We start from the raw sequence: 15067 nt of genomic DNA, 5'->3' as shown, positions 1-15067 counted from the left end.
CGCACCCCGCGCCCCACGCGCCCCACGCGCCCCACGCGCACCCCGCGCCCCACGCGCCCCACGCGCCCCACGCGCACCGCCACTGCCGCGGCGACAGCGCGTCGCGTCACAGAGGCCACGCCCACTGCTGACGTCATCACACAGGCGCGCCACGTGACGCCGCTGCAACAGCTGCAGCCCTCCGCCTCGCGACACCGCGCTCCTCTCTAACAACACAATGTCTACTTCCATCTGACTTCAGCACCGCTACACCGCTACACTCCAGCCCTCGGAAAGACTCGCTCAGCAATATTCTTGACTAAAATGAAATGTGTGTTAATAGTTGGCAAATTATTTGCAGCTTTTTGTTTATAAACTAAACATTGCTTTGTGTCTCCATATATTTACAATGAATGGCGGTGTGCAGACATGTGGGGGAAGGGGTCGCGCCACTCGGCAACCTATCACGTATAAACTCGTAGACATGTAGACAAATCCTATACAGATTGATTCTGGCGCGGCTCACACGACGCCGCTGCGTTATATATAACAACTGTACCAATTTCTAAACGACTACACTCCACAGCTTTTCATATAAAATATGAACCAATACATACATAATATGAAATTATTAATGGATAATATGAACTGTAAATAAGTGATAATTTTGGCCTCTCATCAATCTCAAGACGTGTAAATCTTGTTATTATATACTGAACGCAATTTTTTTTATTAATTTTCTACTAATTTTGTGCTCCTTACACTGCCATTCTCTCTTAGAGATTTTTTAACATGCTATGCAGATTTTTTTATTTATCTAGAATCGTAATGTAGTACGAAAAGCAATATAAGCACAAGAGTGAGGTCAATCAGCGAGTCGTTTCGTCATTGGTACAAGCATTCAGCGCTATTTACTTTCACACACTACAATTCCAACATGCATACCTTATTTTTATTTTAATGTTATCTGTGATAATTATACTTTAAATAACAAATCCAAAATCCACAGATTGAATAGCTCAATCGTTTATCGACTCTTTTTTTAATTAAATTTACGTCTTAAAAGCCTGATATAATTAATAGTGACCATTGAATTAGAATGTTTTGATTCAGTTCCGACGCAGTAAAGAAATGGTGTGCGAATATTGTACTGTACCGTTACCGATTAATAATCAATGAACGATTTTAATGTACGATATAATTTTTAGGTTAGAAATGGCATTAATTAATAACCAAATTTGTCTTTTTTTAACATTGACCAATAATGCATGCCGCATTCTCGACGCCATATTGATCTCTGAAGGACACGTGTAAAGATGCGGACTGCGACAACTCACAAGCCTCGGTCATTTTTAATATGAGAGATGTCTTTTTTATTGCAAGAGCAGCGACAGTCGGCGCCGCGGGGACTAGCTTTGTGCCGAATCGAATTTTTAAATCGCAATAATGCATACAAAAAAAATATTTTTTAATATTTTTTTTTTCACTCAATCTCGTGAAATAAATTTTTTAAAAATGTAATTTGGTTCTCTGTTAAAGAATTGTCTATTGTGAAGTTACAATCAGTGTCGATTTGGTGTAAGAAAGTGCAAGCGGCCCCGCGCCCGCTGCGCTCGCACTAGGCCAGTGTATCGTTGGCTAACTTACATACTATTTTATAGCTCATTAAGTGACTGGTTTTATTTTTAGTTTAGTATTTTTAATTCCTATTGTATAAAAAACGTGTGACTGTGTGGTGTATATACATATATATATATCTACTTTGCTACACGGATTACTTAGTTGTACGATTATGATGATATTTTGCTAAAATTATTTGTCGAGCACTCGAATGCCCGTCTTGTTCCGTGTTACGTCTTCTTTTATATATTAGATTACTAATAAAACGCAATAATTTTTATCGAAATTAGTATTTTTAAAGCACCATATTAAAATGTCAGCCATTTTGTTTTGATTCGAGTTAGTTGTTAAAAGCATGTATGAATAAGTACTTCCATTTTAATAAGATTTTTTCATATGTAGAGTGTACGGCAAATAGACATCCGACGTGGACTCACTTTTGTACGCGTCAATATTCACATTCCATCTCCGGAGCAGATAGTATCGCTTCAGTAACAGACACTACTTTATTTTGTAATAGAACGAGTGTTATGTGAATATTGAACACTGTGAGCAAAATTATATTAACTGCCAAATGCGATACGTGTGTTGATGTATGAATGTTTGTGTGACTGCGTGTGTGCGTGTGTGACGTGTTCCGAGTCCTTTAGTGAACGGATGTTCCGGGAAGGCTGTTCGTGTAAAGAGTTTGTGCGTTAGAAGTATATTTTCGTTGTGTAAGAGATATAATCATTATATAAATACACCAAGATCGATGTACTATTGATGCATCCCTCGCGCCGGACCCGCTCCGGACTCGCGCCGGACCCGCTCCGGACTCGCGCCGGACCCGCCCCGCGACCGACGCGCCTCGACTAATGTTTAAGTTTTATTTTGCATCATTTTGACATGTCTTTTTATTCCAAGGGTCCGTTGCGAAGGATTCAAAGTAATATTATTATATAAAATAAGCGTTTGAATTCTGTGAACCGTCAAACTTTTAGTCCTGTATATAATTATATCATTTTGCGGTGTTTTACGACTTTTTTTATTATAAGAGGAAATGCATTTTAGTTTTATAAGTTGTAGGCAATATAATGATGTGGTCATTTCTAACAGTCAACTGCGATTGACAGTCGGAATCTCTTAGATACAATGATTTAAAAAAAAAATAGGAAAACGATTGGAATAAATATAACTGGTTAAGAAAATAATAAATGATATAAATTAATGTGGATTTTATTCATTTTCAAACCTTTTCCTGGGTAATGAGGATTACAGTGGACGAAAAATATTATAGAAATTATGAATGTCACATTAACATTTTGAACTTCTTCTTCTTGCTCTTCATTATTGAAGGTCTGCTGATCCGAGCTGCTTCCACACCGCTCTGTCCGCGGCTTGTCTCATGGCAGTCTAAATGTTGAGCCCCAATATTGTCTAGACTTAGGTCAGACCAGCAGATAGGCTCTTTTATCCTCAACTTTCCCAACTACATTTGAACAACCAAGGTTTAAGAATTCCAGAAGTGGAGGCAAGAATGTAAAATGAACAGCCATTAAATTTCTTTGTATAATTTTAATGAATAATTATAAAGTTATTAAGTTTAAAAATTACATAATAAATTAAGTCTTCTCGGTAAAATCATTTTTCAGTTCAAAAAATATCAATTACTTTTCATATTTCCTTTCACGTGTGAGATTCTAATGGTATTTTGACGAAATACATACTTTTTTTAAATTTTTTGCCCAATTTTAAAGTTGCTATACATGTTGGCTAACTCAGTGTAAACACAAACTGACGTACAAACTAGAAAACTACTGTTAGACAAAATATAAGTACCACGCCTTAAAAGTACTTCTTTAAACCACAAACAAAATAGTTAATTTGTTTAGTAATAACTGTTCATCTTAAAGAAACGATAACATAATGCGTCATTATTTTGACACTTTGTACTTGAAATTAAATTAATATCATTTAACTACAAATTAATTCATTGGATAAAATGGAATGTATTTCAGTAATGTAAAATTATGTCCGTATAATTTAAGTTTCTGAAGGCGTAGTACGAATAATTGCGACACGACTTCGTAACGTCAACGACAAAATGTCCAAATTTGTATAAGATTTTTTTGGTGTACTTCGGACATTAAGTATACAAACTCTGTGCGCTGCAAAAATTTTGTCGATAACGTTACGAAAACGTTCTAAATATTCGTGCTAGGCCCTCAGAACTCATTTTAAGATAACTTTGGGTTTCCACTGGCGAAATGGCCCAGATGTACAAAAATACAACATGTGCCGTCATAATCCCTCTTATTCTCAACGAAAAACTGATACTTTATGTGTTATTGCAGTGGAAACCGACTGTAACACTATATTAACAGTAACTCTATCAAACCAGTACACTTGTAACCATATTCAGTTCCTTTATCAAGCTACCATTGAGCACAATTTTCTTAAAACATCAATAAAAAATTTGTAAAAATACTGCTACAGGACAAAATATAAACTATGAATTAACTAATATTAAGTAATAAAAAATGTGAAATAAAAAGAAACTGCATTTCTTGACATCTAAAAGAAAACTGCGAGTTCTTTATATTTTACAAAAGAAACTACAAGTTGATACTTAAGAAAACGGCTCCTTTATAGTTTAAAAAGAAGACTGAGCGTTCTTGATAGTTTTTAAAACAAGGCGGTAGTAAAATGATGATTGCAGTTCAGTCGCAGAGTGTGTGGTGATCAAGTACAGTGTCATCACTGATGAGGATGGTGTGCTCGTCCGCGAAGTCCTGCGGCAAGTCTATCTGCGCGCTCAGCTCTTGCAGACTCTCGATCAGCTCGTTCAATGATGACTGAAATAAAATGCTTTATAAGATATCAGCTATTATCCTCAGCCCACTATACATCCGCACTAAGGGGCTCGGAGTCTACCCTAAGTTAGGGGTGACTAGGCCATAGTCAACCACCCTGGCCCAGTGCGGGTTGACTTCACATATATAATTGAATTTCTTCTCAGATATGTGCAGATTGCATCACGATGTTTTCCTTCACCGTAAGAAAGTCGGATAAATGTACATATGTAAATCGAAAATCGAAAAACACATTGGTACATGGCGGGATTCGAACCCAGGCCCTTAGATAAAACTTACAATTGTTTCCTCAAAGTCTTTCAATGCCTCATCAGAGACGATCTCCTGACCCTCGATATCTTGTGCCAGCACTCTGAGGTGCGCCGGCAGCAAGCTGGTATCCAGCTCACCCGTTGTTTTGTTTCTGATTATTCTGGAAATAAAAAACTTTTAATGTAAATAAGGGCAAAAATCTACTTAGTCTGTTTTTCTGCTGCTTTCCAAGATCTTTCTATTGCAAAGTGATCCTAATATAGAGGAATTGTTGTAATGTAATGTTAAGGTTAGTAACAAAGTACAAATTGCGGCATAATAAGTAATGAGGAGAAAAACTGAAAGAAGATGGCGCCAGCGTCAAAAGTCCGGTATCATCTGTCAAAGTTTTTATACGTCATTCTTGCGATTATTACTGAAAATTAAAACTTTATTCCTTATTAACTGTGCCGGCATTAAAAAATAACTCCGAAGCTGGAATGCATATACAGCTGGAAAAGAAGCCATTTTGTTGTCATCAGAGTACTTTGTATATAAAGCATTTTATGTATATCTGTTATATTTATCATGTTGACATTTATAATGAGCAAAAATCAATTTTTCTCCCCATTGCAAAATACACGAGACAACGTTACATAAAATCAAGAAAAATTAACCTGAGTATCCTGCGTCGTGTGATCTCTGGTCCGGCGAGCACTGTGAGCGCGGCGAGTGCGGCCGCGGGCTGAGTGCGGGCGCGGCGCTCCACACGCGCCCAGTCCACGCGCAGCTGCAGCGTGTGTCGTCTCCGCGCACCCACCACACACTGCGCACCTTCCACCACTGCGCTCTCCTCGCAACACCGGTACTGCACTGTAATACATACAACTCTCACATTCATCTTCTATTTAAGAATCGCATATCATTGTAAGAGAGCGTCGATGGCTCAGGGGTTAAACACTTGACTTGCAATCTGCAGGTCCTGGGTTTAAATCTCGCCATGTACCAATGTGTTTTTCGATTCTCGATTTACATATGTACTTTTATTGTCCTTACTGTGAAGAAAAACATCGTGATGCTGCACATATCTGAGAAGAAATTCAATGATATGTGTGAAGTCAACCAACCCGCACTTGGCCGGCCCTTATAGTGGGGACTTATAGTGAGCTGATGATGATATCATTGTAACGACATTTTGTGCTACAAATACATGTGGCCCGGTGAGTTAGTTAAAACAGAAAATATGTAAAACCTGCTTAAGACAAATCGCGTCATTTAAATTACTTGATTAATTATTAGAAGTAGGATGTTGAGAATAAATCTGTCAATAAGCCACTCGTCTTCCAGACTACAAAAGAATTTATAACTTTAATTATAGAGCTCCAATGTGCACATTTTTTCCTTCAGTGTGCATTTGCAACACTCACAGTTGAACCTAAGGTGTGCGCAGATGAAGGCTGGCACGTTGTACTTGTTGTAGAGTGGCAGTGAGAGAGGCTGCCTGGCCACAGCCCGCACCAGGGCAGTGTCTCCATACGTCACCAGCCCACTCCAGCGCACACATGACCCGCTGCACACACCAAACAGTTGCACCTGTAACATTATATTTAACTCTTACAGGACCATAAGATTTCTAAGACTAAATATGTCAATACAACACAATATTATTAGCTACAATAGCTTAGCACAGTTCTTTATTCTTTCAGAAACACATTTGCTGTTTTGGACATACATTTTATTTTGACATTCAGTAAAAAATATATTGATTAAATAATAATTGAACAATTGATAACGAATTTTGTAGAAGGGAAATATATTTCTCTTGAGAGTGAAAGGTTTAAACTTGTTTTAACATTTGCTTATTATGAAATTTTATTGCATAAAAGGTAATGTAAATGTTTGTTTGTAAATTTCTAAAAATACAAAATAACAGTTTAGTTATCATATTTGAAGGGGCAGGAGGGCCTTCATCAGAAATCATCTTGTGCGAGTATAAAAGTGGGTATGTCGGCAGGTGGGCGTGAACAGATCACGAGCCTTGTTGCAATCACAGTTGTTTAATAAGGGTTAAGTAACCAAAAATACACAGTGGAATGAACACTGTAGTGTCTAACCAACGCGACATCAACTTAATTAAGCGGTAGATTTAATTTGTTAATTAGATGCTAAGCGATTCGTCGCAAGCGTGGTGCGCGGGCGCCGTCTCGAACAACACTGTTCAATGGCCGCCCTCACAACCATCGACAGTGACGCTTCGCTTGGCTGAAAAAGTCAAGCAGTCATTTGACTTTGGCGGATACGCCGACACGGCCGGACTGACATTCGACCGTCCTCGGGCGATTCTCTGAAACAATGAACTGCAGTTGTGCCTATTCCGTTCGGCATCCTGACGGACTACTCATTACAATCCTCATATGATACTTAAGACTTAAGGCGAGCGTCTCGTAACAATTAAGTCAGATGACACCGCCTTGTCACTCAACAGCATGTAGGTTAACTGTTCACAATCGGTACTATTGGACAGGTCAAACCTTTAGTGGATGTGACCCGGACGACAATATTCGTCTTAACACAATCTGCAAGGCATCCAGAACAAGTCATCCAACATAAATGGCTCTGACTCGGACGACAATATTCGTCTTAACACAATCTGCAAGGCATCCAGAACAAGTCATCCAACATAAATGGCTCTGACTCGGACGACAATATTCGTCTTACCACAATCTGCAAGGCATCCAGAACAAGTCATCCAACATAAATGGCTCTGACTCGGACGACAATATTCGTCTTACCACAATCTGCAAGGCATCCAGAACAAGTCATCCAACATAAATGGCTCTGACTCGGACGACAATATTCGTCTTACCACAATCTGCAAGGCATCCAGGACAAGTCATCCAACATAAATGGCTCTGACTCGGACGACAATATTCGTCTTACTACAATCTGCAAGGCATCCAGGACAAGTCATCCAACATAAATGGCTCTGACTCGGATAACGTTTTCGACTATGCACCGAAGATCGTTCACTATCACTATCACTAGATGTAGACGTATCCCTATTACGATCGGCACAACGCCTCCTCTTGCGAGACTCGTTTGTTCGCAGAGGTGGAGTACCTTCCGACCTGCTACGCGATCTAAACCGGTTACGCATCCCGAGCAAATTTTAATTAAAAACGCAAGAGATTTGATTAACGGCCGTTTGTTTTTTTCACCCTCTTAAAAAGTAATTTGGAAAGCAGATAGTGGGCTGAAAGGCCTATCCCACTTCTGATGAAGGGGCAGGAGGGCCTTCATCAGAAATCATCTTGTGCGAGTATAAAAGTGGGTATGTCGGCAGGTGGGCGTGAACAGATCACGAGCCTTGTTGCAATCACAGTTGTTTAATAAGGGTTAAGTAACCAAAAATACACAGTGGAATGAACACTGTAGTGTCTAACCAACGCGACATCAACTTAATTAAGCGGTAGATTTAATTTGTTAATTAGATGCTAAGCGATTCGTCGCAAGCGTGGTGCGCGGGCGCCGTCTCGAACAACACTGTTCAATGGCCGCCCTCACAACCATCGACAGTGACGCTTCGCTTGGCTGAAAAAGTCAAGCAGTCATTTGACTTTGGCGGATACGCCGACATATTGGTAATAGATTGCATAAATTACTAATTTTCTATCTGTGTCTAAGTAACAAAAAAAATATAGTTAAACATTAGATAATAGAGTTATAAAAAATAAACAAAATACATAGTTTACTAACATAATAGTAAATATACAACTTACCTTTCTGGAGAAGTCGCAACTTTTATCGTAAACAAGATGCAAGGCTGCTGCGTGCGGGGCAGGGGAACTAGGTGCAAATAGCACAGGCAGGGAACGGGACTCGTTCGGTCCAAACGACAAACAATAAGTTCCTCTGGACTCCACACCCGGCAGATCAATTGTAAACCCCTCGCCAATTATATGACATCGTAACTGAATCTTTTTGTTTGTTGAATTCCTCAAATTAAGCTCCTTCCTACCAGTACGGACCCATGACATAGTGCGGTAAGTCGTTTTTATGGGAAAAACTTTCGGTTTATCTGAACCACCTGTTAAGTCTATATTCATTTTGTTTCCAGTGTGGGCTTCCTCGAAATATAGTGTTCTGAAAATCAAATAAAATTTAATTTTGTTCATTAGGCATTGGCTTTTATCACATTCACTGCCACCAACTCACCCTACGGTACGATAATGTGTTAAGAGAAGAATAATTTCAAAAAAATTTTACCATCAGACTTTGTCATAAATCAAGCAATAACAAAAAAGGTTTATCATATTTTAAAAATTTTAACAAAAAAAAATATTTAAAAATAAAACAATATGAAGAATTAATAGTATTAAATATTATTAACGTACCCTTCAACAAACTCATCTTGTGATCCTTTGTATGTGATAGTTAATTCTTTTTCTGCTCCCGGACGTACCTCAACTCTTTGTAACGATGTTTGGAATGGTACATTATAGTCATTTAGTGATTTATGTTTAATTCTGATAAACCATGTTCCTGCCATGCTTCCAGAATTTCTCAACATTATAGTTTTAGGTTCTAAAACAGGAAAAATATTAATGTCTAAATACAGTATGTTTCAAATAATAATGTGCATTAATCTGCTCCATATTGTAATGTCCATATTAAAATCTACATTTATTTAACCACTAGCTTTTACCCGCGACTTCGTCCGCGCGGAATAAAAAAAATGCACACAAGATAAAAAAGTTCCTATGTCCGTCCCCTAGTTCTTAGCTACCTTCGACCGATCTTGAGTTATAAATAGTGAAACTAACACGACTTTCTTTTATATATATAGATTTTTGACAGACCGCGGTCATTAAAGAGTAAAGTTTTATTTGAAATGCATAGTGTTATTATTTATATTATGTTGTAAATAATTACCATTAGATATATGTAGTTTATGGGGCGGTATGTCAACTTGCAACTTGGCCGAGCCCACATCTCCATACAAATCCACTTTATTCAATACATCTTTAATTCCAATCAAGTTTATATTCAATGCACCTTTGAATTTGGTCAAACTTTCATCTAAAAGATATGCAAAAGTAAGATTATGACAACTTTTATGTGATAATAAGTTTTAAATATATAATAATAAATTAATTATTATATTACAATACTTACTGCAAACCATTCCAGTGAGTTTAGGCGCAGTAAACACGACGGAGACTTTAATTGCATTACCACTCGTTAGTCTACACAACTGTTTATTTAAATGTTTTCCCTTTGACTTTCCCGTCTTATCTTCTTCAATATCACGCTCCATCAAGACTTTATTTACTTCACTCTTACGAATTTCTTGAACGTTCTTTATAGTGAACACATCATTGTTTTCAATAATCGACAAATCTAATTGTAAGTCTACGGGACAATCGCTTATAATGATAAAGAATTTTGTTGCACTACAGTTTTCTTGTACCGTGGGAAAAATAACTTTGTTCATCCCATCACCGGATATTGCTTGAATTGTTGGCATTTTGAAATCAACATCTAATTTTCCCATTTGCTCTATATCTGCATCAACAGATGAATCTCGAAGGCACACTTTGAATGGTAAAGTCGTATTAATTTCTACATTAGATGTTATATATAATTTGAGTTGTTCAGTCTTCCCTGGAGACAGTAATAATGGCTGCCGAGGCAGTTCAATAGTCAAATCTTTCCCATTGTTTGGTAAATCAACGAAATGTAATTTTATTGTCAGCCAACTGTCTGTGAGTGTGGTGATGGTTATTGTGGCGTCGCTGCTTGTACCTGAAATAAAATAAAGTTTATGTAGTTTATAACTGCCAAAATACTAGTACAAAAATATATTTCATTCCTTTCGATTAGCATGAAAAAAAAAATACGACAGTTATGGGATTAAATATAAGTTTTTTTTAATATCGAGGCTGCCCAATGCCATCTGCGCGGTGTCCTTCCCCCTCATCCCCCGTTACACCTGACAATGTGTTCTGCGCAGTGACTCGTGAGAACTTAAGACTTACCAAGATATCTGAAAACTACTATAATTTTTGTGAAATGTGTGTGCATTTTAAAACTTACCCACGTAACCTTTTACAGCTGTAGCTCTAATCTCTACCCATTGTTCTGAAACAAATTGAAACAGTTAAAATTTCTATTGCATTGACTAAACAACATTTTGCATCAAATTCCATTATTCAAACAGCTTATAGAGATTAAAAACCCTTATATTATTTTAATTGCTTTAAAGAAAATTAATTATAACATTAGAATGTGTATTAAATGATAGTGAAGCAAAGCACTTGATTAATACTAGCAGTGTAAAGCGTCGCCCACAAACCTTTAACTAAGCGGTCTCGCATTCTACTTTTGTGTTGCAAAACCTCGCGCCAATCTACTGAATTATCTAACTCTTTATATTGTACGTTTGGAGAAGCTACGTGCGACAAATTAGCCTCGCCTGAAAATATTTACTACATATTAATGCGCACGAGAACCGAATGGTGTTGAAACAATATTTTTTTTTTAAGAAATAGGCAATAAACTTCATGTAATTTTATATATTGATGGGTCCTATGTATAAGTGCCAAAGTAACAAATTGATGATTTTTACTTTTTTATGTTAAAAGCTACGTCTTAGTTTATTTAACATGCACTAAACACAAATACACATTTATTCGGTAAACATGTTTTTTTGTTTAAGTAAAAGGGCCTATGCGGCATCTCTTCCTACATGGTTGGAACTTTGAGAGCCTCTCCTGTAAAGTTGTCTATATATTCTTGCTAATAGGTAAATGAAAAATTTAACAGCTTAATATCTGAAAATTTCGTATCTTCGAATTCTTAAACACCTAACCATTCGGCTTTCGTAATTCTTTTTGAGATATAATATTACTTGAAGGTAATAAATACATTAAGAAAAACAACACCACAAAAAAATAGAAGTCATAATAAAAGTAGAAAAATTAGATAAGAATTAACTACAAGTACATTTACTATCCAATGAAATTCTACAAAATCAAATTTGTTTTATAATTACCTTTACTTTTTTGCAGTGGACTGTCATTAGATTTGAAACTGTTATGATTTTCTTGTACAGTGCTTAATGTGGATGGACTCTTGCTTGATGGGGATTTAGATCTTGAAATTCTTTTCCTACTATCCGTGTCACTGCATTCAGTTTTATTTAAAGAAGGAGTTACCACAACTGTGGGTACAGTTTTCTTTTCTCTTATCTTCAATGACTCCAGAGATGTAACTATACTCATTTTACCTGTGGAACTAGTAATTTCTGTACCTTTTAAATTGGTCACAGACATTCTGTCGTTAGCTCTCGTATTATTTTGAAGATTCATATGCAATTCTGATAGTGGTTCCTTTTTATAAGCCTGTTTTTGATTAGTTAATTGCATCATACCGGTTATGCTTACATTTGATTGCTTTCCTGAAAAGAAAATATTTTTATGTACATTAAATTGTTACATTAAAAATTTGTATGAAAAATCCAAAAAAATGTACACTTTTTAATATGCCATTTATCTAAACTAAAATTTAACCTAAATTAAATATTGATTAAAACAAATCAAGTACACATACCTAAGTAGTCTGCAATTTTAGAAATACTCAAAGAATTTTCATTATCATTATCAACAGAAACGCCAGATTCTTCGGTAGGTATTTGAAATGGCGAAGATTTTTTCAAAAACTGTTCAACATTTAGAGACTGCAGAAGTCTTTTCTGTAGTAAATTCTGTTTTATATTAGATGATTCTTCTTGATCGTAAACTTTACTCATTGGTACTTTAAATAAATCATTTTTAGCCGGAGACATATCAGTACTACAACTGCTGTCGGATATTTCTGGAACTGTAAAGTTCCGAGCCATACTGAATGTGGATTCTTTAATTTTAACTGCATCATTATTAGCGGCTCGGGATTGCCTCACTGGTATACAATCCAAAGATTGATCAACAACATATGTCTTCTTACTTTCATTGCTAATTGAGTTCAATGGAGTTGACAGAGAAACTGAAAATTATAAGATTACAATTTGTGTAACACTATTAAAAAAAAAACATAGTCAATGCACTATTCTAGACTGTAATCTATCCATATTTCAAATTTCATCTAGATCCATTCCATCGTTCTGGAGTTCTATGATAACAGACATCTATTCATATCTATCATATTGTAAACAAAAAGTTTCTCTGAAACTAAAAAAAATTTTTATTTTCATAGTACATAGTTAGAAAAAACACTTACCTTCACTAATACTAGGTCTCACAGATCTGATAGGACTATCAGTCATTTGGAAAATATTTTTAAATTCAGGACATCTGTCTTGGAAATACCCTCCCACAGACATATTTGTAGTATTTTCCCTGAAAATGCATTTTTTATCTTTAAACTTTGAATACGTTAAATAACTTAAAATGTTTTTCTCATATAGAGTAAAGTGTGTATTCGGTAGGGGAGAGGATATTTAGGAAAAGTAATATATTTTTCTCTGAACATCCTCGCCTGTGTCCAACATGTTTCCTTTTAAGTTATTGCATATCTATGGACAGCTTCTGTATTTTAGCACTGTTAATGGCCATTTGCTTGTTTTGCCTTCTACAATAAAAAAAAAATACTTACGGTAAGTTGTCTGCTGTGATGTTAACTTGAGTGCTTTGCTGTACAGGCAATGGAGCATGATTCAAGACAAAGGATGCTTCTTCAGCAGTCATATCTTTCTGCAACATTATGTTTAATAAATTATTAAATAATACAATCTGAAATTTTGCCTTAGCCTGAAAATGCCATAAATTCTAAAAGTCAAGTTTTTTGATGAATAATTATTTAAGGAACTCACTTTCTTAACTAAAGTTGTTCATACTGGTTGGTTAAAGATTAATATGTATATAACATCTTACTATTTCCTTACCTTTGAATGAAATGAATAATTACTAGCAATTGAATGTCTCATAATATCATTAACTTCCATCGTTTGCTTTTCCAAATTGCTAGTGAGACTTTCTAGAGCAAATGAGTATCGTCCATATTCATCATAAGCATCGGGTTTTTTGCCCGGTTCCTTGCGTTCTTTGTGAACCTTTACTTCATCAGTACCAGTTGATCTTCCAGTCATCTCACCAGGATTAAATGCAGACTGATGACAATGTCAATGATATTTTTTTTATTCAAGAATAGATCATAAACAATAATCTCAAGGCAGACTCTTTCACAGAAAAAAAGACAGTTAAATACAACTCAATAGCTGATAAATAGGTATGAGAAGTGGTGACTTAAAATCAGTTATGTCAACCTCCCCAACACTCCCTAATTTTTGGAAAAATAAGGAAGATGTTTCTATAGATTTTTGTCTGTATTTGTGTGTAATTTACTGTATTAATTACTGTAGAAATTAATACTTACAGATTTATTAAATGACATAATACTTATTCCCCCTTCACCAAAACCTGTAAATAAAAAGTAAATATGATTATAATAAAACACTATGCTGTTTTTTTTTCTATTAAATTAAATAACTAATTTTATAATTAAATAAAAAACTAAAATGATCTTTGTTATTAATTCTATTTATTTTATACAAAGTTGGAGTGTTACATACCCTCTACTTTGTCTAAATCTAGTATTCCAGAGGACGACTCCAAATGCATACTGGATTTATTTGTCGTTCCTTCCTGCGTATCCATACTAAAAACAAATCATCTCATGAAGGAATCATTGGTATATTTGAGGATTTCAAAAATATTAATATGTAAAAAAACAAACCGTTTCTCTTCGTCCTCTTGTGCCAATCGCTTTTTAAGACTAAAAGATTTGTCTTCCGCATAATGTAACAATCGTAGTATTTTATTTGGAGTGAGCGGATTATCCATCGTAAATAATACTCAATCAAAATAACATTTAAAAGTAAGATGGGCCGATTTCTAAGTTCACAATCACAAATAATTAAAAAACGTATCCCCGATTTCCGTTGAAAATTTGATTCGTTCGTTTATGTCACAGAATATAAACCTGGTGTTACCCTACACCAATCAGTGTAAGATTAAAATTATTTTTATTCTTACATTATAAAATAATAATTTTATAAACATTTAAAATAATAGATATGAAGCAGCCCTTTTTGAAATTGAGTAGATATTGGGGGTGCGGGAGTGCACCCACCAAGGCCAGCTTGCCCGAATCATTCCTATTTGATGCTTTTGATGTATCTATTATGGATTAAATTTGTACACACGGCATAATATGTATCTTCATTCCTGGGTTCGATTCCGAGTCGAGTTATAATAACTTGTCATGTTGCAAAGGTTTTATAATAAGTTAATAACAAAGAATAGTAAGATATAAGCAAAACTGGG

At 35.7% G+C, this 15067-nt stretch overlaps 1 protein-coding gene across 2 annotated transcripts; it reads right to left on the bottom strand.

Moving 5' to 3' along the window:
- Positions 1–4229: 4229 nt before the first annotated feature.
- Positions 4230–14733, bottom strand: LOC106720923. 2 transcript variants are annotated; one of them, XM_045681183.1, is made up of 18 exons: positions 14478–14733; positions 14314–14399; positions 14118–14161; positions 13627–13851; positions 13338–13435; positions 12963–13081; positions 12297–12728; positions 11740–12144; positions 11041–11160; positions 10782–10826; positions 9861–10490; positions 9618–9764; positions 9080–9269; positions 8465–8828; positions 6113–6278; positions 5363–5558; positions 4734–4866; positions 4230–4436 (listed from the first exon to the last, which is right to left on the bottom strand). In XM_045681183.1, exons 1-18 carry the CDS (start codon positions 14582–14584, stop codon positions 4302–4304), a joined length of 3642 nt encoding a protein of 1213 aa, XP_045537139.1. In that variant the 5' UTR covers positions 14585–14733; the 3' UTR covers positions 4230–4301. The 2 variants fall into 2 exon arrangements, with proteins under 2 accessions (XP_045537139.1, XP_045537140.1); XM_045681184.1 differs by lacking the exon at positions 11041–11160.
- Positions 14734–15067: the final 334 nt, after the last annotated feature.

This window comes from Papilio machaon, chromosome 15, assembly GCF_912999745.1.
Source record: "Papilio machaon chromosome 15, ilPapMach1.1, whole genome shotgun sequence".
Lineage (NCBI taxonomy): Eukaryota > Metazoa > Arthropoda > Insecta > Lepidoptera > Papilionidae > Papilio > Papilio machaon.
The sequence above is the reverse complement of the archived record's forward strand: the minus strand, read 5'-3'. Positions and strand labels throughout refer to the sequence as shown.

Coding starts and splice junctions, on each gene's coding strand:
- LOC106720923 (XM_045681183.1), bottom strand. CDS start 14,584: ATGGATAATCCGCTCACTCCAAATAAAATACTACGATTGTTACATTAT. Junction 13,436..13,626: donor ATTATTCATTTCATTCAAAG/GTAAGGAAATAG, acceptor ATAATGTTGCAG/AAAGATATGACTGCTGAAGA. Junction 10,491..10,781: donor AGCTGTAAAAGGTTACGTGG/GTAAGTTTTAAA, acceptor ATTTTATTTCAG/GTACAAGCAGCGACGCCACA.